Raw genomic sequence first — 25,071 nt, 5'->3', positions numbered from 1 at the left:
CTCGGGGGCCACGCCCAGCCGCCGTTGGCGCGCGGGCAGGACGCAGAGCGCGATTGGTGCGCGCGGAGCCCGGGCCGGGGTAGGGGGGAGGTCGGAGGGCAGAGTTGAAAGGTCAGGGCGCGGCGCCCCGTGATGATGTAATGGCTTTGTGCGGTGGGGCGGCGGGGGCAGCAGGTTCTCCGCTTCTCGCACTCGCTCCGTGCGCCGGGGCGTCCTGGGGCCGCCGCCGCCGCCGCCGGGCCCAGCCGCTCCCGCCCCGGCCCGGCCCGGCCCGGCCGCCTCACGCCGAGTAAGCGCGGGGCGGGGCGGGGCTGGCCTGGGGACAGCGGCTCCGGGGCGGGAGGCGCGTTTCCCTAGGGCGTCGGCGGGGCTGGGCGGGCTGCGGCCCCCCGGTTACAGCTTCCGGCCTGCCAGGGGCTCTCGCCGCCCGACCCTGCGCGCGGGTGGATCCTCGCAGTTTCCTCGGGGGGCGGGTCAGCTAGGCTGCAAGCCGCGGCGGGTTTAATCCCAGGTTTGTTCCTGGTGTTGACCTGCATGAAACCAGGCCGGGGCAACGTGGCAATTCCCTGGGGTTGGCCTCGATTGTCCTGGGGCAGAGCATTGGGCTGCGGCGCAGGTACTTAAAGGCTAAAAACAAGCAATGGCTTACTCTGGGAGAGAGAATTTTATCTTGGGACCTTATAGACAGATGTGCTCCTTGTCCTGCTTTCCCATGGCAGTTTTGCACTGAGTTCAGATTGTGGATGTGCATGGGATGCTCTGCATAGCAAGGCACAGGCTTGGGCTGCATGGTATCTGGTGGTTCGTTCCACCCAGCCCGTCTTTGTCATTCACCGGTTCTTTATGATTCTGTGAAGTGTGCGCGAAGTATCTAAATTCATGCTTTGCCCTGGAACAGTCCAGACCAATTCCAAGGAAATCACCATTCAAGCTACTTTGACCAAAACTTGTCCTGACCGCTCTTTTGATGCGAGTCAAAGCCCTCCCCCCAGACAGTCAGCCCTGGATTAAAGCAGTGTCTGCATCTAGCCAAAGTAGGACAACGAGCATGTGTGTCTCTAGGATCTCGGGATAAAATTCTTTGTCCAAGGGTAAACCAGTTTTTAGCCTCCACTTGATCTACTCTCAGAGTGGACCAAAGATGCTCTTCATGCAGCATAAGACCGTCGGCGTGGGAGTTATTCTGTTCTATGCTATTTCCCCACCTAAGTCTATCCTTCGGGCTAATCTTGCTTTATTTCATGCTGCAAACTGTCCTGTGATCCCAGCCCATGCTCTTCTCCTACAAGAGGAAATTGCAGTAGTGAGTGTGGGTCTTTTGCAGCTTTCAGTGCAGCTCCATGGTACATTCTTCTATGAGATGCTAGACCCAATCTGCACACCCAGTATGCTTGGTTATATGGAAGTTGACCAAGCTAATGGGTTGAGTACCCAAGTGAGAGCGTACTATTTTTGAAGAGAGCACTGGTTTGTACAACTGTGTCCATGTGCTTTTAGTGACTAGGAGGTTTACTTAGTTTAGCATGTCTCAGGCAAGAAATCGGTCTTGTTGCTTATTAAGGAAATAGCTCTTGCCAGATAATTGGATATAAGCATTTAACTTTTTAAAAAATCTTGTTGCCTTTTAGGTTGAAAAGGAAACCCTAAATCCTTTTTTTATGAACCTGATCGTCAGTCAAGTATAACTTTTTTGATGCATGATATCTAACCCCCCCCCACTATGCCAGCAGCTACAGTAGATCATAGCCAAAGAATCTGTGAAGTTTGGGCTTGTAACCTGGATGAAGAAATGAAAAAAATTCGTCAAGTTATACGGAAGTATAACTATGTTGCCATGGTATGTCTGACTGATTTAGCATAGCATTGGATTGTATTTTGTCTTTGCGAGAATATTGCAAATAATGAAATGACAGAATTTTTGAGGTTGGATCTTTCCTATTAAAGGTAATGAACTTTGACTGAAAAAATGCTGAATTATTAGTGCAGGTAATCCTTTGTGGTAATATTAATGTTTACTAGTGTTTACTAAAGATGGTACCACCATTTTAGTGTGAGTGCTGATAACACTGTTTGAAAAAAATGTTTAAATGCTTGCTGAATGAGTGACATGTAAATATATTCCTCTCCTCCACTCCCTTCATTGAAGGTTACTACTTTTATTTTTCGATAGGACACAGAATTTCCAGGAGTAGTTGCAAGGCCTATCGGAGAATTCCGAAGCAACGCTGACTATCAGTACCAACTACTACGCTGTAATGTAGACTTGCTAAAGATAATTCAGCTAGGGCTGACATTCATGAACGAGCAAGGCGAATACCCTCCAGGAACTTCTACGTGGCAGTTTAATTTTAAATTTAATTTAACGTAAGTGGCAAATCTCATTACTGGTGTGTGTGTGTGTGTGTGTGTGTGTGTGTGTGTGTGTGTTGAGTGAGAGAGAGAGAGAGAGAGATGCACTGATAAAGATTTTTGGGCTGATACCAGTGGCCGGTTATTAACATGCAGTATTGGCTGATACCAATCTGATTGCCGATATACAGCCTGGCAGCTTGGAGAGCAGCATCCAGCTTGTAAGTCTTTTGGGGTGGGGAAGAGGCATGGGGGGGAGCAGATCGAGGCCAGTGCAGTGAGGGAGGGAGTGGGGCTGTGGCAGGGGCAGGTGCTGCCTAGGTAGGGGGCATGGGACGGAGCCACAAGCGGCTTTTCTGGGGGTGTAGATCCTGCTGCTACACAGCCCCAGGGGAGTCATGGGGCGGGTGTCATGCGTTATGTACCCCCTGATCTGTGTGCGGGGTGAGGGTGGGCTGCTGTTGTGTGTGGGGGGTTGGGAGTGGCACTGGGCCCTTCTCGGTAGGGGGGTTGGCGGCAGTGCTGGGGTGGTGAGGGGTACTACAGGAGGGCTACAGCTACTGGTTGTGTCGTTATCGTCACCCGCTTCCCGACCCCCGATGAGGCTGGCACTGCCCCCTGCTCCACCCTGCCACAGCAGCCCATCCTTGTCCCATGCACAGATCCGGGGGGCACACATTTTGCCCCCCTCCCCCCCCCCCCAATGGCTCCCCTGAGGGTGTTCACAGCTTTAAAAGGCAAGCTAGTAATAACTGGAACAAAACTGTATCGGCTTTTTTGAGACCAGATATGGCTAGTTATCCAAATAGGAAATCTGATCAACTTCACTACATCAAATTTAATTAAGGTCTCAAAAACATTTTTCCTCTGTCTTTGGTTGCTGTTCGGTCTTTTGGTTTGTAGAGTTAGACCAAGTACTACACTATACTTTTTCTAGCTCAATAATGGCGTGATCTAGCAATGATTAACGCTTGTGGGATACTGGCAATAGTATCGTCTCTTCTTACCATGCTCTGCATACCTACACAAACTAACAAATATGACACTTTTGGGATCTATTGAATTGCACCAATCACAATAATGAAGAGACTCCTAATTTACAAAATAATTTTTTCCTAGGTAGTTTCATAGATTCATAGATGTTAGGGTCGGAAGGGACCTCAATAGATCATCGAGTCCGACCCCCTGCATAGGCAGGAAAGAGTGCTGGGTCTAGATGACCCCAGCTAGATTACTATTACTTTTACAACCCCCCATTTCCCCCAGGAGAATCAAAAGGTTAAATGCACTAACATTGAAACCAGAACTGCACTGAAACAGTGTCTGATCTGGGGCTTTGAGGGTTTTTGGGGGGCAGATTAAAAGGTGGAACCTGCTGATGCCAACAATCAAGGAGTTAATACTGTCACCACTCAACCCCTGTTGCTGCGGCTGTGGTGTCAGCACATCTAGCACAAGGGGTGAATGCTGCAGCGGTGGCAACGCAAGGGAAAGGGTGGGGAGAGCAGCTAGGAGTGGGACAAGGACAGAACTGGTCATACTGATGGTGATAACCTTAACAGTTAGTAAAGTTTTTCCGCAAGACCGTTTGTCCCACTTCCCCACAACTTGATAAACTTTGTAGAGTTGACTATTGCTTGCAGGTGGGGAAGTCTGTTCCTATGGGAACACTTGGGTACTGTTTATTTTCCCAGGTTTTTGCTCAAGTCAGGGTAGAAAATGTGTGCATGTCCCCTAACCTGAACTGGGCCTTTTTTATCGCTGTCCACGGTCACACTGGGGGGGCTGAGTGGTGATGGCAGTGTTAACTTCTTGGCTGCTGGCAACCACGGCAGAAGCCTCCCTGGCCAGGAGACCCACCTCTGCAGTTTAAAAACTTCAGATGCAGGGGTGCCAGATGGAGATAATGATCTGGTTTTGGTCAGCATCATAGGTGTTGCTTTTTGTCCATCAGCAACTTATCTACAAAAACTTGACCAAGATTATCTCTTTTCATAGAATCATGGGACCTCAAGATCATCTAAGCAAGCCCCCTGCCTTAGACATCTCAGTGATGGAGACTTTTAAGGAAAGTTTTGAAGGAGAACAGTGAAGTAGCTTTACAGTTGTTTAGTAGGAAAGGGAGCATGGGTAAAAGTTTAGAAGAGTTCATCAAGTAGGGGGTGGAGGCAGGCCCATTGGCAGTTCAGAGGTGAAAGTGTATTTCAACACAAAATGAAGGATGATGGATAAGATGGGGAAGGACCATGGAAATGAAGACACATATTTGATATTTTGCATAATAGAGATGGAAGACTTGGGTGTCTGGTGGGATTCAAAGAGAAGGATGATATTCTTTGTGATTTTACTTAAACATAACACCCAGGATATTTCTGTGTGAATTTAAATGTTTGTGACTTCATATATTTTTTTTCCCTTTAGGGAAGACATGTATGCCCAGGACTCTATAGAACTATTAACAACATCTGGTATCCAGTTTAAAAAGCATGAGGAAGAAGGAATTGAGACTCAATATTTTGCAGAACTTCTTATGACATCCGGAGTCGTGCTCTGTGAAGGAGTCAAGTGGCTTTCATTTCATAGGTAAATATCAAATACAAAATAATATTTGAATTGGCTGTTTATCAGTATCTTCAAATGTCAGAACTAAAAACAACTAGCTTTGGGAATTCAACAGTACAGCTAATGCTGGATTACTTCTGAGGTATAGTAAATTGACTTGCAAAGGCTTGTTTGAATGTTGCTATTCAAGTTCAAGCTTCCAAATCTGTTACCATGCATTTTGAAGCCAATGACTTGTCTTGTTACTTTTCTTGGAGTAGCAGTCCTTTGGCCTTTGTCCACATGTGAACTCCCCAAGCTGCTGATAAGATCGCTATAATTACTTTGGATATAGGCTGATAAGGTCATTAACACATTGCTTAATGACACACATCATTAAGTATAACTAAGGGCTTTGAGTTGCGTTATAAAAATGTTGACAAGGATTGTTTATGAACGCATACAGTGGATTGTCTTGCAGAAAAAAACTTTTGAGTTTGGGTATGGTCAGCTTATTACAGGGACGTAGTGTTCATCTTGGGAAGTAAAGTTAATGATTTGAAGTACCTTGAGATTCTTTGGAAGGGTATAGGTGAAGAAAATTGGCAGGATATCTTACTCATTATACTTATTAAGAAGTGACCATAACTGGATTTGAAAAATCATGGTCTTTTAGCAAGACTGAAGTGATTACCATGTTTACCTGAATCCATGATGACTTAAATTTAAGCTGATCCTCCAATAATTAGATTCTACACCTGAAAAACTTATAAATTTGCGCCCCCCCCCCCCCCCCCCACCTCATCCTGGATTTATTGAGATAAAGTATATGGTTGGAGGGGAGGCAACAAAGAATTCTCTTCTCCATGCAGTAGACAGAGGATGTTGTGGAAGGTCTTCAGCATCAAGCAGCTTAATAGTCTTAAGTATCCATGGTGAGAACTGATTTGTTTGTGGCTGAATATTGGTACAATCCTGAATGTGGCATGAGTTGGGAAGTGCTTGAGTGTCACTATTTTGTTGGAGAGCCAATGTTCCTCAGTGGGCATACCTGATATATAAGGCAGCACTGAAATTGATTGTGTGACACACATCTGGCACGATGTACTAAATTTGTCTGGATAACTTATGAAGCCTTGGCTCCATGTACTGGTCAAAATGGGTTGGTATCGACTTATAAAAACAAAAAACCAGTCCCAAGTAAAATAGTTCAAATTTGCAGTGGCTGCTTGGTCTGATGATACCAATTTCAGAAATATCTAGCGTAGTGACAGAACGTCTATTTAGACATCCATGTAATTCCAATCGGTAAGGGTATAGAAGTACTACTGCCTAGTGTTGGGTGCTCCAGTTTAGGAAATCTGTTTTTTGGAAGTTTGATATCAGACTTGAATAGAAAACTTGGATATGTTTAGAGTACAGGTTTCCCTCACTTTATGCGGTACATGTGTTCCTGGAAAATTGTGCATAAATCAAATTTGCATAAAGGGACCCCGGTTTATAAGGTAACAAATAGGGATATGTTCCCACAGAGGTGAGGGAGGTAGTGAGGCTGGGACTAGGAAAGGGGCAGGGGGAGGGGCACAGTGCAGCCAAATGGCTGTAGCAGGTAGTGTTAACAGCTTCTGAGGCTGCAGTGGGGAGCAAAGTGAGGGGAACTGTCCGGGGGGAGGGGGCTCAGCTTTTGCTGCTACACACCCCAGGAGGGCTGCGAGCTGGGGAGCTGTGCCAGGCTCTTCCTGGGGGGCGTGTGGCCCCGGATCTGTGTGTGGGATGAGCAGGCTGGCACCTGCCCTGAGCACCAGAAAGAGCTCAGTGCCAGCCCCAGCCTGCAGTGGCAGCCTTTTCATCCTGCCTGCAGATCCAGGGGCATGTGCCCCCCGAGGAAAAGCCCAGCGCAGCACCCCAGCCTGCAGCCCTCCTGGGATGTGCATAGCAGCAAAAGCTGTGCTCCCCTCTCCACACCCACTGACACTTACCTCCGCAACTGGCGTTGGCTGTTCCCAGGGCTGCTGCAGCAGGGACTGGGGTGAGTGTGAACAAGAGGAGTACCAGGGGGCACAGGACATGGCGCAGCTTGTCTGCACTCCACGCCAGCTCCTGTTGCAGCAGCCTCAGGAATGGCTGATGCCAGCTGCCTGCAGCCACTGGGCTGCGCCGTGCCCTGAACCCCCACAGGGTTCTGCTTGTTCCCACTCACCCCAGGCCCTGGGTTGCACTGTGCTGTGGTGCAGGTGGGTGGTGTTGGCTGCTCTCAGGGCCACTGCACCAGGGACTGGGGTGATTGGGGACAAGCAGAGCCCTGGGGGGTTCGGGGTATGGCGCAGCCCAGCAACTGTAGGAAGCTGGCATTGGCTGTTTCTGGGGCCGCTGCAGCAGGGGCTGGGGTGAGCAGGGACAAAGCTATGCTCTGCCCCCTGCTCCTCTGCTTGTCCCCACTCACCCCAGCCTGTGCTGCAGTGGCCCCGGGAACAGCTGATGCCAGCTGCCTGCACCATGGCACAGCATGGCCCAGGGGCTGGGGTGAGTGGGGACAAGCGGAGCTCAGGGGGGGTTTGGCGCACGGCGCAGTCCAACGGCTGCAGGCCGTTGGCATTGGCTTCTCCCAGAGCAGCTGCAGGAGGGGCTGGGGTGAGTGGGGCCCTGGCCCCACAGCCCTTTCCCTTCCTCCCACAGACTTACCTGCTTGGGGGAGGGGGGAGTGCGCCTATGCCGATTGCATAAGAGTGAATTTATCTCGCATATAACAAATTTTGGGTATAAAAGAGGTCATTGCATAACAGCAAATTCATATATACAGAACTTGCATAAAGTGAGGGAAACTTGTAGTCTGAAACTGTACATGATAAATCAAAGTAAATGGATATTTTTAAGATTCAGCTGAGCACTTAATAGTCAGACTATTGCTTGTTATAAGCATATTAACTGATCAAACGTTTGCCATTCTAATACAAACAGAATGGTATTATAGATTGCACAGAAATATTGCTTTCCCTTTTTAGACGCTCAAACTGCAATGCACAGCTTAAAGTCTTCAGACTTATGAACCAGCAGATGGCACTGCCCCTTTATGTACCACATATGTGCAAGTAGTGAAAAAAAGTAACTGTAAACTGTAATTTCCCATTTTGGGTCCCACTTTTTATAAACTAAATATAGGAGTGCTTACTGAACTCTTTAGAAACCAAAGTTTTATTTTGTATGATTAAATTAATTTCACATTCACATATTTATCTTAGTCTTTTAATAAGTTGCAGTGCACTACTGTTTTCTTCAGATTTTTACCACTGATATTTCCTTTTTTTGCCTGAGATTTGTGATCTGTTTGCCCTGTGCTTCAGCCCACAAGGAATATTTACTCCAGACTTACCAGTAGGTCAATGCACTCTGCAAATCATTCCATTTAAAGTAAAAAGCTTAATGCAACCTTTTAGCTGTCATACAAACTGATTTCTAATGTTTCTATTATTCCATTATATGAGCCCATCTTGCTGTACAAAAACAACAGAGCCTCTAACAGAAACATAAAACATGGTTTTGTTGTTAGTGGGAGTTAAATGTTGCCTTTATGTAATGGAGTTGTTGTGTAGTCAGTTAGATACTGAAGATAATTTTACATTTTTGCAGCCAACAATGGATTTTAAAGTCTGTTACTAAGTAATGCCCTCATTTTGACATTTTAATTATTGGGTACTAGGCAGTGAAACAAAAGCTTCCTAAAAAAAGTGACATAACTGTTTTAGGACTATAAATAGATTAAACTATTCTCAGCTATTTTTGTTTATCATGATGCATTTGTGATTAACATGTAGCTTATTACTGGTTTTTTGGGGGGGGTCTTGAGTGAATTTTTGTTTGTCCTTAAGTACTGATGCTTCATTTTTAACTGAGACCCAAATAAATTTATATTCATCTGTTGTGTATGGTCCCGTTCCCCCTACCTTCCAAAGTACTGAGAAATAAGAAGTTCAGCACTAATAAAGTAAAAATATAGCATTAGTTTAAATGTGCATACAAAAAAATGTCTGTGAAGCCAATATTGACTATTTCAAGTTTTGAATTGAAAAGAATAAGTAACTTGTTTATATCCATGCTGAAGCATATGTAGAAGGCATAATATTGTTAGCATTAGTTTTTTGCAATTGCTGTGTTTTGTACATATCAACCCATTTGGCTTCATAACAAGATTTAATAATAAATCTCTTTTGAGTTGGACTCTTTGATCAACACAGCTTTAAAATAGCTGAAAACAGCTATTTGCCAGAAGAAACATAGTTTCCCCAGCAATAACTTAAGTGTTTCAAACTACAAGTAACCAACTAGCAGACCTAGTTGTAAGGCAGTTGTTTGTCTGTAATGCAGTTGTTTAATTTGTTCACTACTTTCTACAAATTCCTAGTGTGAATGGGAAGAATTTCTTTCAAGTGCCCCGGAAAATGGGATAAGATCCTGGATGGGTGATGGAACAGGTTCAGGGCCAACTGTGTTTTAACTGTTTCTGACATACTTAAGTTTGCTAAACTTAAGGAAGTTTCTGCCCATTAGGTGTGATCTACTTTAGGTTGGTTAAGAATATGAGAGCAAAATTGCACCCCTTCCTGAGACAGAGATTCCAGTACAAGCCGGAGTGCAGAGGTAGTTACGTCAGGAAAAAAAAAAAAGTCGTTTGCCAGTAGAGCTTGTTTTAATTTGGGAAGCCAGTATAACATACCTGGAACAACTTTTTTTTTTTTTCTTCTTCCCCTGTATATTTCTTGTAATACAGCTGTGCCGTGTCTGATTAGGGATGTGAAAGATGATTCTTGAAGATATAGGTGTGTTGACAGAAGGCTTTTAGTGCAGATATGTCATTGCAACTATAGCTTGTTGGAACTAGTCTTACTGAATGGAGCTTTTCTACATAGGTGCATATTACTTATGTGTGGGCACTTTTAAATACTGTTATATCCTAGTGTACTCTTCTGTAGACTTGGGATAACTATGCCAGCAATTCCTTTCTGGTATAAACAAGGCCTGCTGGTTGGGTCTTTAGTTATTTGGGTCAGTAAATACACTAGGGCTCACATTGCTGTGGACATTCAGTGGCTTTTTGAAGTCCAGTGATTTCTTGGAGGCTTTGCCTTTAGTCCTTTGATTTGCAGACAGCCTCAGTTGCATGGGGTGAAATACTCTTTAGCTGAAGACCTTCATACTTGAACACAGAAAACTAACTTGGTAAGCTAGATGGTGCAGGATACCTTTAAGAAATCATTTATTGCTCCTCTTTTTATATTGGGTAATTTCATTCATAATTAAGCTTCTATTAAGTAACAAGTTAAAGAAGCATAAGTAACATTGGAAATTGTTTATTTTTATCTGTATGTTCCACAGGAGTGGTTCTTTTCAAGAACTCTAAAATCTTTTCCAATATAGTGGCTGTAAATGTGCTTAGGTTTTTAATTCCCAAACATATAACAAATGTTGCATGCCTAGAATCTGTACCTGGGTTTTCACTGGATTCAGTAATTACTAACTTCAGTGGAAGGGAGTGTTCTTAACAGTAATTCTGACATGAGTTTCATTCCAACTTTGTTATCTTATTCTGCCTTAATGTCCTATTAATATTTTTTTTTTTTATAAATCTTTCTGATTTTATTGAGAAATACTCAGTACCTCTGAAAACCAACTATTATGTAAAAATCTTGATCCATATTTGACTTTTGATTTAAAGATATTCATTGCATGCAAATGGATTTTTTTTCCAGAGATTCCTCTGAAAAATCAACAACAGATAGGTAGCAGCTCTCTGTTGCACTGGACAACTGCAATTTATCATCTCTTGACCACAGGCAATTTCCAGATATGGGTGCATGTTTTACTTGCATGTCACTAATTGCTTTTGCAAACAGTAGTTACTTCAGAGGCCCATTATTTTAAGCTCTTATATACCGCCAGTATATCTTATATACTGCAGCTTGAGGTGCTCAGATATACTGTTTTTTGGGAAGATTTCTTAGGCTTTAAGCATTTGGCTAATTTTTTAGTTGAAGATGGAGTATATCATTTATAAAAGCAATTTAAGCTTTTCTAGCCCTATAGACTTAATTGGTAGCTTGAGAAAAGTACTTGCCTACAGTTAATTGGCTATTGAAACCTTTTTTTCCAGATAAGACCAAAAGAAAGAAAAATTGGCAATTCTATCTTTTTCACAAACATTTTTTCTGAAAGTCGTATTGTCTTTGGCTTAGTTTTGTAAATATGGGGTATTAAGTGTGCATATTATTCCAGGTTTTCTGTATCTTATGTAATGCACCCATTCAAAGTTACAGATACAAGGATTGGAACCTCTTGTGTGTTAAGATGTAAACCAAAAACTGACTGCCTGACAGTTCATAGAGAATCTTTCCTTTTCATAATTGGGCATTTTACACTTTCTTCTGTGTTCAGCACTGGTCACTCTTGAGTACAGATTTCTAAGTTTAGGCTCCAAAGTTGGTTTTGATCCAAATTTGGAAGTTCTGCTGCTCCTGTGAGAATAAATGTAGATGTTTGGTAACCTGCACAAATAAAATATGAATGTATTATATGTGTATTGGTGTGAAATGTATCCACTAGGTTGTGAAATAATATTTGGTTGTTGTGGTACACTGGAAATGTGTATAAACATGTTCAGTATGAATATTTGAGAGACTTCTATGTTAAGCTGAACAAACAGAGTCTTGGTTTATTTTCCAGAAACACATGCATCTGAGTTAAAGGTCTGCATGCAATGGAGAGAAATAATTCATGCCATCGAGTACTCCACTGTTAAGATTCTTGCTGCGATTTTATTTATTTATTTATTTTCTGCATGAGGGCCCTGGAAAAAACTGCTTCCTTATATCCACACAATCACAGATGTAAATGCATATTTCCTCTCCTGCCGCAAACTTCAGTTCTGGTAGTGAGCTCAATTTTTAAAATCCTCGTCAAAACCATTTTTAACAGTTCTTGTAGTATTACTTCCATTTAGAAACTGAAATGGAATATTCAGCATGTTTTTGGTAATTTCATTGTGTAAGACTTCCTGAGGAAGTTAAGAAATTTGTAGGAAAGCAAAAGCACAGACATTTAACAGTATAACTATTCCTCTGCATTAGAAGGACAAGTTTTTGGTTCAGCCTTAATCATGAGTGAACCAGTCTGAAGTGACTGACTGGCTGATTTACTCTCTGATCTCCATAGGGGCCAAGGTCTCTCTAATCCTGTCTTCTCAGGTTTTGGTTCTTAGTGCCCTTTTAGATTTTCTTTGAATTTTTTTTGCAAGTGTGAGCAAAATATTTGCTTTCATGGTCTCAAGTTTTAACTGTTAAGTAATTGGGCTCGCTGCTCTGTAGTTTTACCCTGTTCGTCTCAATTGAAGCTCCTACATTTACTAGCCAGGGAGCAAAGGCGTCAGACTGATGCTGGAGATTGGAGTGTTGCCAGCATAGCTTCAAAGGGACATCTGCAGCAGTGGGAACCTTAGATGCTGTGCCTGCCTCCTTTTAACTAGAAGTCCACAGTAGCATACAGGAAATCCCCTTGGGAGAAGCATAAGTAACTGTACCTTTCCTGTAGCCTCTCAGGTGAACTTTAGGAAATGATCCATTCTTGGATATCTACTTAGGATTTCCTAGTTTTTCTTCCTTTAAGTAGTATAATGGTAAGGCCATGAATACAATCAAACTGATTTTAAAAAATATAGTGGTTCTAAATCATATAAGTAAGCACAATTCCATTTGCAGTAGGTATAAACTGCATCCAGGATGCTCAGGTCCTGATTCTGCCTTTGAAGTCAGTGGGATTTTACACGGGTATAGGCACCCAGCATGCAGGAACTCTCTCCAGGATCTGAGGAACAGGTAGTTGAGTAATGTCACCCAAACATATGGTCTCGCATACTTTGTGTTTTGTTTGTGTTAATAACACCCAAATGTACCAGATAAGATTTGGACCCATGTGTACTGCACAGACACACTGAGAATCCCTGCATGGAAGAGCTTATAGTCTATAACTCAGTGGTACTTTAACTTTTTTTAGGTTTAAGGCACCCCTCTCTTTTTTTGGAATTTGGCAACACCCTGGTTGAGAACCGCTGTTGTGCTGCCTCTGCTTACCTTAGTGGTTCTCAACTGGGGTCAGGCTGCAGTCACTGGATAAAAGTACCCCATGTGCCTCATACACTGGTTGACTAGAACTGACTGAAGCACAAGTGCATGCTCCTGTCTCCAGTAGGAGGCTAAACCTAAAGCAGGCAGGAGCACCCACTCTTGCTATAGCCATTCCCAGTCCACTCCTGTGCTCCTCCAAAAAATGGAGGCACATGGGGCAGTTCTGTTTGTCCTGCACATATCTGGTCCTGAGGGATGCTGTGTGGAGCCAGACTGAGAAGTGTTGTGGAAAGAGCAGGTGCTCCTATCTGCTTAGGTCTATCAAACAACTTTTATGCAAGCAAGGAGTGCATGCTCATGCCACAACCCTTCTTGATCTGGCTATGCATGAGGTGTGACAGCAGCACCCACATCATGAAACCCTGCTTGAGAATCTCTAGTCTAACTCTTCCCTGTCACTTCTTCAAATAATAGCTCTATTAAGACTACGAGAACTCATATTGAACTCAGTCAATATGTCAATTAAGTCTTTCCCTCTCGCATATTTAAATGTATAGATGTGTATAAGGGGTTTAGGTTTAGATGTGTGTAATGTATACTTTCTCCTGATTTTAATTTACAGTAAATGGGTAACTATGAATAGTCAGGCAGTGTGCATACTCATGGCTTTCTGATGACAAGATGGTAGAGGCTGAAATGAAGTGATTTGTACTGCTTTTAGAACCCTGGTAAAAGGAGAGGGCATGCAGCCTTAATGAAGATGAAATTTACCCCAGTGCACACAATCTATATACAGTGGAAGAAATCCTTCAATTTCAACTTCTACTTTCTTCTCCCCAGAAACCTCAAGGCTTATAGAAGGAGCCAAAGCAATATATTTATAGAACCATAGAGAATTAGGGTTGGAAGGGACCACAGGAAGTCACCTAGTCCAACCCCCTACTCAAAGCAGGACCCTCCTCACCTAGATCCATTTATCCATTATGTATCTTTGCAGTAGGTCTTGACTTGGCAACTGAAATGTCAGCTACATTGGATGGATAGGGCAGGGCAGTGTAGCCGCCACCAAACCCAGAGGGGTCAAGTCAAGGTTCATTCCATCATTTGGCCTCTAAGACTGCCAGTAGGATGCACCTGTTTTCATAGTCTCATGATGTGCAGATATGCCTTCTGGAAACTGCACTGTAACAATCTGTTTTCTGTGTGGTTAAATATAACTTTATTTGCAAAACACCACTTATATATATAAAAGTAAAATATATATTTTTTTAATATATTTATATACATATAAAACTTAAACAGTTTTATTTTGGAGATGGGAGTCTTTTTAGAGTCATCTACCTGATAATTATTTTTATGTGGTTAATTTGCAGTGGTTATGACTTCGGCTATCTAATCAAGATCCTCACAAACTCCAATTTACCTGAAGAAGAGCTAGACTTTTTTGAGATACTCCGGTTATTTTTCCCTGTTATCTATGATGTGAAATATCTCATGAAGAGCTGCAAAAATCTCAAGGTAAACCATTTGAATTGTGCTTCAAAACCAGTGTTCTAGGAGGGCATTTTTTTTCTACAAAAATAAAATAAATTTTTTGCTACCTTGTCCTGCAGTGAGCTCTGCCTTGATGGTATTACTCTCCAACCATTGTTGTAATTTACTGAATTTTGATCATTTGATGGTAAAGTTACTGCTAGAATGTAAGAGGCAGGTGGAAGCATCCACTTCAAGTCTTGTAGCTTCTTGCTATTTAAAAATAACAAACCAATCCCATCTTAGTGGCAGTGCCACAAACAGTGCTGCTCACAATAAAACTGTGTTAGGAAGTAATCCCTCACCATTCATTTATCAGACTGTGAGAGCTGAACTTCATCTCCAGAAGCTCTAGCATCATTCCTCACTGCTTAGTTTACTATAGGGCTGCAGTTGTTCTGGCTAGATGTAGTGATGGCTATGGCAGTGCAAAAGTGCTTCATGAAAGGAAGAATGTGTTGGGAGCATCAGGTGGTTCTGTAGGTGAAGCTTAGCAGCAGCCTAGGCTCAGGGGCAACTCTTGACTTCTAGAAAAGATAAACAAAGTGTAGGAACTCACTTCTTCCAAGCCAGTTAGGCTACTAATTTCCTTGTTCTATTAGGCATAAGATTTGGAGAAGATTTTATGGGATGGGAGAATGAATATGAAATAGGAATGGATGCATGAAGGCAAAGACAGTGAGGTAAAAATATGCCACTGGTTTGTTACAGCTGTTCTGGCTAAAGAAGCCCATGTGACTAGTTTGGTGATGAAATGAAAAGTATGCAACTGATGTGAGGCTGTCAGACTCATGGAAGGCAGTACATGGGAACATGGGCTGGCTGAATGAGAGCCCAAACGAAAACCTGGACACTTGACTGACTATAGTACATCCAAATCCTGAAAAAGGGAGAATTTGCCACATTTTTTTTATTTCAAAATACTGAGCCAGTGGTCTACACAATGCTGATGGATCTAAACTTTTTTTTTGTCAATATCTAAATAAGACATGGAACTTTCAACCACTGTCCTTGTGATGACAAGGAAGAAAAGAGCACGATTTCCAGCACCTCTGCTAATCAGTCTGACACTGAGGATAGGGAAAACCATCCTTTTTCAGTTACAGACAAGCTGCCCTCATGTTGGTCAGGAGTTTGCATTCTGACAGGAACCTACACCAGTCTGGGAGATGGCTGGGTATTGAAGAATGTTAGAGACTGTTACAGTTTTTCCTCCTGTTCCCTCCCTCCCGCTTGGGTCCAAGGGACAAAATGAAGTAGCTACAGAGCTGCAGAAGTATTTGAAAAAACAAATGAATAAAATGTCGTCATGAGCAGAAAAGACACTTGTGCTGCTTTAACACTGGCTCTTTCTTTTGCCAGCCATTACCTATGTACTTGACTTTATGGACTTGGGGGGCCAGGGTAACAAATTTCAGAATAATAAGGATTTTGGGGGGTGGGGAAAAGATTTGTCAATTGTTACAAGATTGAGTTCGTTCTTTATGACACTTGCATATGAAGAACGTGATGTGCATTTTGTAAAAATATGCTGGTGTTTTCAGTCTTTAAGAATGGAGAGCGCTTTTCAAAGTTGGGCAAATAAGTCAGGTTTGGACTCCTACGATCAAATTCTGGGTAACTTGACTGGACCAGTAATGATAAGAGACGAGATATGGAGTACCCTGTCCCTTCAGGCATTATTGAAAGAATCTCATTACTTTCCACAGCAATTAAATGTTCTCAGTTTGATACAAATCCACACGGCTGGCAACAACTGCTTGAAATGAAGCTAGTGAAGCAGTCAGTGTCTGAGTTTTCAGAAGTCAAATTGATTACTTGTATACACAGTTGCCTAATTTCCATGCATTTTCTTTTCAATCTTTATTAAACTTCAGTGAATTGAATATCTCTGCAGTTGTTGTCTACTGACATGAACCAATTTTACTTCTTGTTCATTTTATTAGAGACAATTCTTTATAAACTTGATGCTTCTTAAAACATTTTTTTGTTTGCTTTGGGAACAGGAATAAGATTGTGCGAGTACTGGCTGCAGCCATTTTATGGGGCTTTCTCCTGGCAGGCTAGTCGGAACGCTATTTGAAGAACAGAACAGCACTATTTCCTACTCCTATCCTATATCCCTTTCTGTATGAAGGGAAATGGTGTACCTGTGGTTGCAGCCAGACAGCCAATCCTGCCCCAAAGGGGAAGGAAGGCCCAGGAGTTAGAGTAGGACTTGTTAAGCCAGGAATTAAACTTGGGTCTCCCAAGAGATGTCCTGTATGACTTCAAGTAAATTACATTATCCCAGCTTCTCAAGGGATTAGAATGGGAGAGTACCTAAACACCTTTAAACATATGGGGTAAATATTATGTCCCCATCTTGTATGGTATTGAGGATCAATATGTGAATATATATATATATATATATGACAGAGCTGCTTAGGGTGTTTCTGTCTGCAGACATTAGTAAGCTAGGGTGTGAATATACAGTATGCTAGTTTCTCTGTACTAAGCGTCTTCCCATGGACACTTTTTTATAGTCCAGTAAGGCTGACCACATAGACAGTTACTAGCTAGTGCACTGTAAATTTATCTTTTTGCTTACTCCAGAGAAATGGCCCTGTAGAGGTAAACCCTGAGACACTATGGTAATGAAGACCTATACAGGTAGCATAGCTATATTGGACCATGTCTGAATTTTCTATAATAGTGAGACTTACCAAGTGACATAGAATGACTGGCAACTTGTAGAACTGTCTTGAAATTTTGTATTTTCAAGTGAAATGCTTTATATAGACCTCTGGTTACTATTTTTTTTTTTTTTTTTTTTTTTTTTTTGGGATCTGGTGTCTGAAAGAGTGACCAAAAAGAGAGACTTTGTATCCCATTATTAGTCTCTGGGGATATGCAAAGTTTTCTCTTGCTTTTAACTGTTATTGTCATTTTGAGACGGACAGTTTTGGTCAATAGTTTAAAAATAGGTGGGTGTTTTTTAAGAATCCTTCTTGATAAATCTTGGGCGCTATTCACAATCAAAGAGGGTGCTATCACTAGTAATTCCTCGATTATTTTCACTTTTGATGTACTCCAGACATTGTAGTCAGTAACTCCTCCCTTTCTTTTTTTAAATGGAGTATGTTCAAGGAATTTTCTTTAATGGACTTTTGAGCCAAATTAGAATTGGTAGACAGTCATGTAGTTGACTGTATATGAAGAGGGAAGTAACCTTGTGCTGCTGTCTTTAATTGGCCCTTTTTAGTTTAAAAGGGCATGAGTGGGTTTTTTTTTTTTTTAAAGGGGTTCTACATTCTAATTAAGCTTGTTTGTATAATAGTTCTCATTCATGCACTTTGAAAAGCTGAGAACATCTCTTCAGTTTATCTCTTCTTACCCTTAGCTCCCATTTGCTTATTGAAGAGGAGAAGCTAAGTAACTCTGAATTGACATACCACATTCAGATAGTGACAGAAGTCAAATTGACAGTCTCAAGCTAAACGTAGTTCCTCATCTGTCATATTACTACCATGGATAACTAAATAATATTGTTTCTACTCATTCTTATGCTGGAGAAGGCAAAATAGATTCATGGTCACTTTTGGCTTTCTGGCTCTTTTTTCCTGTGCCCCTCCTCTGGTGTTCCTCCCTACCTCTTTTTCAGATATTTTTAAAAATTACTTTTTTTTTCCAGGCAGTAACTGACTTTGTCATACAGAGTTGCTGATATCTCTTCAGGGTAGTTTATTGCACATGCTTATATAGTTATGTAGATCCATTACACTGTAATTGTATGCCCCAATGGATCAATTTGAGAAAGGACCTACTTACATGTCTACAGCAGAATTGATTTGTGACAACATTGCTTGCACTTGTAGTAGCCACTGTCTTGTGTAACATTTAAATGAAAGCTGAATTAGTCAATAGCTGTTTTAGTGTTAATTATAACCAGAAGTCACTAATCTTTCAGTGTCCCTCTCTCCCTCTCACGCTGTAGCCAGTTTCTCAGTATACAGTTCTTATTGATCATGCCTCTCCTTACAAGTTCATACCCTCTCCACAATTGCTGTAGAACCTAATTGTATGAAAAGGTGATATTAGGACACAACACAACAAAGGAGTAAAGATGAAAATACTCAGTTGAAGGTAGTGGTTGTAGCTGCTTAGTTAGGTTCCCACCTTTTACATGTACATATGTGCTCTTTGTTTTCTCTCCCCAAATGTAGGTTTTGCTTTCGAGTTCCAAATCTTGTCTTACTGCCTTTTGGTACTGACTTTTTCCCTTTTCTTTTTTTTGTGTGCTGGTTTGCATCTTCATCTGTTCTGGCATTCTCTGCAAATTTAATTCATTTGAATTTGCACCAAAAATACCCTTCATAGCTTTGTCAGGTATATGTTTAGTTGTCACTTAGCTTCCAGCAGGTTTTGAGTTCTCCACAGGGTTATGCCTAACGGGAAGCAATATGCTTGAAGACTGAAGGGTACTCTACAGGTTACCAGTGACGTGCGTGCTACAGTTTAAGAGTCTGCGGAGCAGTTCAGTTTAAGCCCTGTATTGACCTGCTACATGGGTAGTCAGTGTTTTAAAATGCATCCTTACTGCACTTGGGCTATTATATCCTTTTTGCATCTAGTAGCTTTCAACATGTGGCTTGAAAAACATCTTAAATAACAAGTTTAGTAAATTACCGCAACAATTGTTTATGCAAAGGCTGCCTTTGTATAGCTTTTAACATTTATTTAACCTGTTTACAAGGTAGCTTATTTTGACTCCCCTTATGGCCATTAATAAAATGTTTAAGTTGAAAATTGCACACTTGCTCCCCTTCCCCCTTCATTTTCCAACTGTGCCACTTGGGTTCAGGGTGCTCTTATTCCTGAAGCATACCTTTTTCCTGGACTTGATACTGCTTTAGATGCTTGTGGTACTTTGAAGTGTTGTGAGGGGAGTACAGAACCCTGAGATTAGGGTCTGTCAGGTAAGTGAAGAAAAATCTGTATTTTAGATGAAAATCAGTTATTTTAAGACGCATTAAAGCTCACATGTTCTTTTAATGATTTGGACTCTTAAATTGCTTGTTTTTTAAGCATTATTGTTCACCTTTTAAATTCTAACCCAATAGAAAGATTTGGAGTTAAACATCTTTATTTATGAATCTGTTTGTCAGCTGCATTAGTCCTGGATGTTGTCAGTGTAACACTGTCATGCCAGTTTTTTGATTCTGACTGGCTGGGGTGACCATGTCTATTGCTTCTCTAAGCCAGTCATTAGTGCTTTAAAGTGTCCTGTTGCTTGCACTGTTGTGCCAAGGGGTTGAGTTTGTTTTGCTTTGACTTTAAACATACAAATAGCTGCTAGGTTAAATTGTCTGACCAGCTTAAATTACCTGACTTTTTGTAATGCTGTTTCCTTTTTCAGGGTGGACTGCAAGAAGTTGCTGAGCAGCTAGAGCTGGAAAGGATAGGACCACAGCATCAGGCAGGATCTGATTCTTTACTCACAGGAATGGCCTTTTTCAAAATGAGAGAAGTAAGCGCATGCATTATTTTCTGCTGTAATTTGCTAGGACAAAAATAGTCTGCCCTAAGTTGCTGTTATGCACTAATAGGATGCACAAGTACCTTTCACCTCTTCAGGCAATGTAATTTCTACCAGTTTTTCCAGAGGGCAAACAAATGTTTTTAAAAACAGTACCTGCTCAAGCAAAGTCAATGGGCTCCCCTTCTTCCCCTGCTCCACAAAATATTAAATATGCTCCAGCACTACAGTCTCCTCTTCTCTGCTTTCACATACTTATTTGCCTCCTGTCCTATTGCTCCTTTCTGCCACCTGTGGGCCTCTCATCTTTAAGGCAGCTGCTGTGGGGAGGGTGCGAGCTGCTTGAGCAAGCTACTGTTGACTGCAGCCTGCTCCAAGAGTCTCCTGGTTGACGGTGACAAGTGTCCCTGGCTTGTCTTTTGGAGCTTCTGCTCACTCATCTTCCAGGTGTTGTACAATATGCCTAACACAAGCCACGTGTAAAAATGGGCCCATCTACGCTGGATGCTTTTATCAGCGTGCCAACTGCAAATATGTTAAATATTTAAGTTGCTGTCTGAGATGGTGCATTCCTTCTGTTTGTCCTTTGCTCTAGTGTGATTCCTTGGGTAAACAGACCTTTCTGTCTCTAGTACCTGGGTTAATTTAAGCTTACAAACTTACCAAATATGAACAAGGTAAGGTTTTCTTGTTTTGTTTTGTGGGTGGTTTTTTTTTTTTTTTTTAAGATCATCAGGTTGCCTCCACAAATACCAGGGAGAAATTGCACATAAACAGGCTCCATTTTCAAGAAGGGGACATGTATTCGAACAGAAGCTTAAGAAACTTCTCTTGAGTCAGTGCATCTCAACTCTGGCTTCGTGCCAGAAAATCTGGGTCCTATTTAATTCTCAAACGGAGGCAGTCCTCATCATTAGCAGGTCAAGCCAGCTGATTTTAAAGATTACTTAGACTGAGTTGGCCTGTTCCATACTGAGACGTAACTTATGCAGTACATTCTGTGACATCAGCCAGTCCTTACTGCACATTACGCTGTCTCCATGTGGTTTGGCTCAAAAAGCTGTGATTGACCTGCAGGGCCCAGAGTAGAATTGCGGGACAAGACTGTTCTTTTTATGATAAGATCTGAGCGGAGTATAGACTGGGTAATATTCAGGCTTTCCCAGTGAGGTCTGCCCACCGTTGCTAAATTCATGTCCTCAAATTCCAAGTATGATCTTAAACAGTATAGAGACAATGGGAAAAGTGAATAACAGCCATATCTCATAGCTGTAATATTATACTTCATTGTGGCTTTTGTGGGGAAGGGAGAAGAGAGAACCTATTAAAATTCTCAGCATGGTCTCATTTTTTTAGCAACCTCTGTTTTTATTGTAAATTATAACTTGTCCTTCACCAGAGTTCTAGACCTCTGGAAAACATTGTGTGTTGTGATGGTAATACTATAGAGATTTCCTTAAAGTTGCTACTGTGCAGTGATGATGATACTGTCCATAAATTTCTGGACAGCAATATCATGCACACAGGAAATGCTGCTCTAAACAAATCATTTTTGTGGGGAGAAAGGGTGGATGGTTTCAGACAGTGCATTTTAACTCTTCTGCCTGTGTCCACCCTCTTCCTATTCTTTTCCATGTTGCCTGTTGTCAATTTCTTTTATGCACTGTTCTCTTGAAACATATTCCATATCCTTTCCTTATGTCCTCATCTTTTGGCTATCCTTGTTAGACACATCTGTGCTTTTATAGGATTTGATGTTCTATACTTTGTGTACCGTCTGGAAGTTGTCACAGCTAGTCCTTTGCTTTAAAGATGGAAATTGGAGCCTTAAGTTCAAATTTGTGTTAATTGGGTTGGGTTGGGGGGTATCCAGTAGGTGGAAAAAGAATAGTTCAGCCATACTTCTGTTCTTAAAACCTTTGAGAGAGACACTATTTGCTCCGTAAAGACATTCTAGAGCGTTTCAATGTGTGATATCCCTGATGTCTCTGACTGGATTCTCAGACCTTGGTGATGTCTCTCTCAGAGCTGTGCATTTTGGAATGTCTTTGGGAAACCTAGATAGGTGCCCAGGGATTTGTGTGGAAAAGGGGAGTTTCTGAAATGGAATGTGTGCTTAAATACTATAGGGCTTTTTTTGGCTCCTGTGGTATGTTCCTTTGTTAATTAACGCTTGTAAAAGTGCTACATTTTGTATTTTCTTAATTCCATATTCATTTTAACTTTGCAGCTCACTTTCAGTCAAATTCCTTCAAAATAAGCTGACAAAGAACTGCATATTCCAGCCTTCCCCAAAACCTGTAACACAGTCTACAGTTAGCTTCAGGGACAAGCCACAGAAGAGTAATGGCACTGAATGTAGACTTAGTTTTAACTTTGGCTGGTAGATAAAAAAAAAAACTCTTTAATTATACTTGCTCTGTATTTCAAGATACTTGGTACCTAACACCATACTGAGCAACGTGTAGATCTTAGATCATTACGCTAGAGGTTCTGCAGACTGCTGAGGAGAAGGCATGTAAAACTCACGTGCAAAGACACTTTTGTGAATGCAACTAACAAAAGTAAGCAGGCTATAATTCATGAGGTAAAGCAGGATTTTCAAGCGTTTACAGTTTACTGCTTTGTCAGAAGAGGTATATTGAGAGACCAGCTTATACTTCTCTTGATTTTTTTCATAAAAAGGAAGCATACTACATGTTTGCCTTTAGATGGCCAGGAAAATAATTATATGTTGTTTGTGTTAATTGTTTCTCTCTTGATTTCATTTAGGCTTGGTATATGAAAAATCAGAGACTTTTCAGTATTGATTTCTCTGTTTTGACTTCTCTTTAGATGTTCTTTGAAGATCACATTGATGATGCCAAATATTGTGGCCATTTGTATGGCCTTGGTTCTGGTTCATCGTATGTACAAAACGGCACAGGAAATGCATATGAAGAAGAAGCCAACAAACAGTCATGACATGAAATGGGAGACCACCTTTTTTGAGCTCCACATGCTTGTATATAGGTTTTATCTCTTGTTGATTCCCTTGGACAATAAGGCTTTTTCCCCTGTCTCAGCACACTTTCTTTTCTGCCTTTCTGTATACTAAATCTGACTGTTCCTATGACAGACTTTGATCTTGATATGTAGAATTCTCTGGGTTAAATTTGGCTTTGTACCTAGCCCATCTGTAAAGAAGCATGTATAGGTTCAGTGTGGCAGAGAGAAGGGGAAAACTAAATCATAATGAATTGTCTGGTAAACTTACCTAGTTGGTCTTAGTTTTGTTTTTTCCCCTTTTCCCCAAATTAACAAGCACTGATTTAACTAACTCCCCCATTTCGTGTCTGTCCCTTCCAGTATGCAGGAGTTTTAGCTATTCAAGATTGTGGACCATCAAATTTGCACTTTAGAGAGTGACTGACTCAGATCCTATGTTTTATCTGAAGCTTTGGGGATTTTGCCCTGAGCTAGAAAAACAATAGTCTGCCACCGTTTCCAAGTTCACACTGTATATCTTTGGTTTTTGAAGCCATAGAACATCACTCATTTACTGCATAACCTTTGTTCAAGCAAAACGAACTACTGAAATCTTACTAAACTGCTGTTTATGTTACTGGTGTTCAGTCATCCAAGTACATCTTGCACACATCCGCTTCTAATTGGCCTGCTGCTTTAAAACCGCTCTGTGATTGGATAGAAAACCAGCAAAGCATTTGAAAACCAGCTTTACACCCTTCAGGGAAAAATCTTGTGATTTGATTTTGTATTTTTGCCGCTGAAAGTTTCTAAGGATATTGGAACTGCAGTAGTTCTGTAATGGCACACTTCCTGGATTCATTTCCTAGCTTTTATTCCAGTAATGTATACCTTTATATATTTTTATTTTATAAAGTCATATTTATTATGTACTTGATTTGAGAATTTTGCAAGTCAATTTAGTTAAAAGATAAATCTCAAAGACCTTGAAAAACTCAATTCTGAATTGAAATATTAAATCACAAGGAAGATAAGTTGTGCTTTTGTAGTTGCTACAAAGACCGATGGTACAGATTTGTTGTAAAACAACAAAATATAAATAACTTATAGATAATAAAGTTACCTGAGGAGTGTAATGCTAGTTTATTTTTAAGTATATCTTAGCAATATATTTTATATATATTGTTTTAAAGGACTGTAAAATACTTTCTCTTAACCATGCATAGCATGTGTACAGAGCAGTTGTGCAGGAAGACTTATTGAATAGCTAAATACTAACCTGAAATGATGGAATGCACGCCGTAGTGTGTGTGTGTGTGTGTGTGTTATCTACACTAAAATCAATATTAGCAAATCTCCAAATGTTCGCCAAATTGATCTGTTGACCTTGTAATTTAACATATTCTTCTTTCATTGAGTTACAATAATGTAACTGAGTGGTCCTTTTTAAAACAATGAATTATTTGCATAACAGAGGGTATTTGTTTTTAAAGCTTTTGTAAATAAAGGCTTCGGAAATGTTTTCTTACATATCTACAGACTGGTGGTTTAATTGTAAAACTCTTACCGGAATGTATATTGTAGCTAATTCAATTCCTGCATGCTTCCTGTTGTGTTAAGTCACAGTGGTTATCAAACTTTTTAGACACACAGGCTTTCTCCTCCCCCCTCCCCCCCCCCCCCCCCCGATAAATTTGAGGCACCCCTTGGAATATGCCAGCTCATTTTCACCCCCTTTGCTCTATTTTTCTTTAGTCAAATAGTTTTTCTGTTGCAGAGAACTCAAAGACCACAACTACAGATTTCCATTTGAAAACTCTAGGTTTATTTTGTGGATCATTCGTAAACTTAACGGTGCTAACACTGTGTGACAACCTTCAGAACTCCTGAAAGGATCTCAAGGTACCCCAGGGTGCCTTGGCACCCCGGCTGAGATTTACTGTGCTATGCAGACTATTTCATATTTCTAATGGCTGAAAGCTTTTCAGTGGCTACCCCAGTGATTCCATCACTGGCTATTTCTTTCCATTCAGAATTTAACAGGGTGCTCTT

The 25,071-nt window shown here is 41.3% G+C and overlaps 1 protein-coding gene across 2 annotated transcripts; it reads left to right on the top strand.

Moving 5' to 3' along the window:
• The first annotated feature begins 92 nt into the window (after window positions 1–92).
• CNOT7 (CCR4-NOT transcription complex subunit 7) lies at window positions 93–24,549 on the top strand. Of its 2 annotated transcripts, none has more exons than XM_019481282.2 (7): window positions 93–111; window positions 1,629–1,837; window positions 2,171–2,364; window positions 4,771–4,932; window positions 14,375–14,519; window positions 19,933–20,043; window positions 22,888–24,549. In XM_019481282.2, the coding sequence occupies exons 2-7, from the start codon at window positions 1,721–1,723 to the stop codon at window positions 23,014–23,016; spliced, it is 858 nt and encodes a 285-aa protein (XP_019336827.1). In that variant the 5' UTR covers window positions 93–111; window positions 1,629–1,720; the 3' UTR covers window positions 23,017–24,549. The 2 variants fall into 2 exon arrangements, with proteins under 2 accessions (XP_019336827.1, XP_006262589.1); XM_006262527.4 differs by lacking the exon at window positions 93–111 and adding an exon at window positions 152–289.
• The last annotated feature ends 522 nt before the right edge of the window (window positions 24,550–25,071 follow it).

Source organism: Alligator mississippiensis, chromosome 2 (assembly GCF_030867095.1).
Source record: "Alligator mississippiensis isolate rAllMis1 chromosome 2, rAllMis1, whole genome shotgun sequence".
NCBI classification, from domain to species: Eukaryota; Metazoa; Chordata; order Crocodylia; family Alligatoridae; genus Alligator; species Alligator mississippiensis.
The sequence above is the reverse complement of the archived record's forward strand: the minus strand, read 5'-3'. Positions and strand labels throughout refer to the sequence as shown.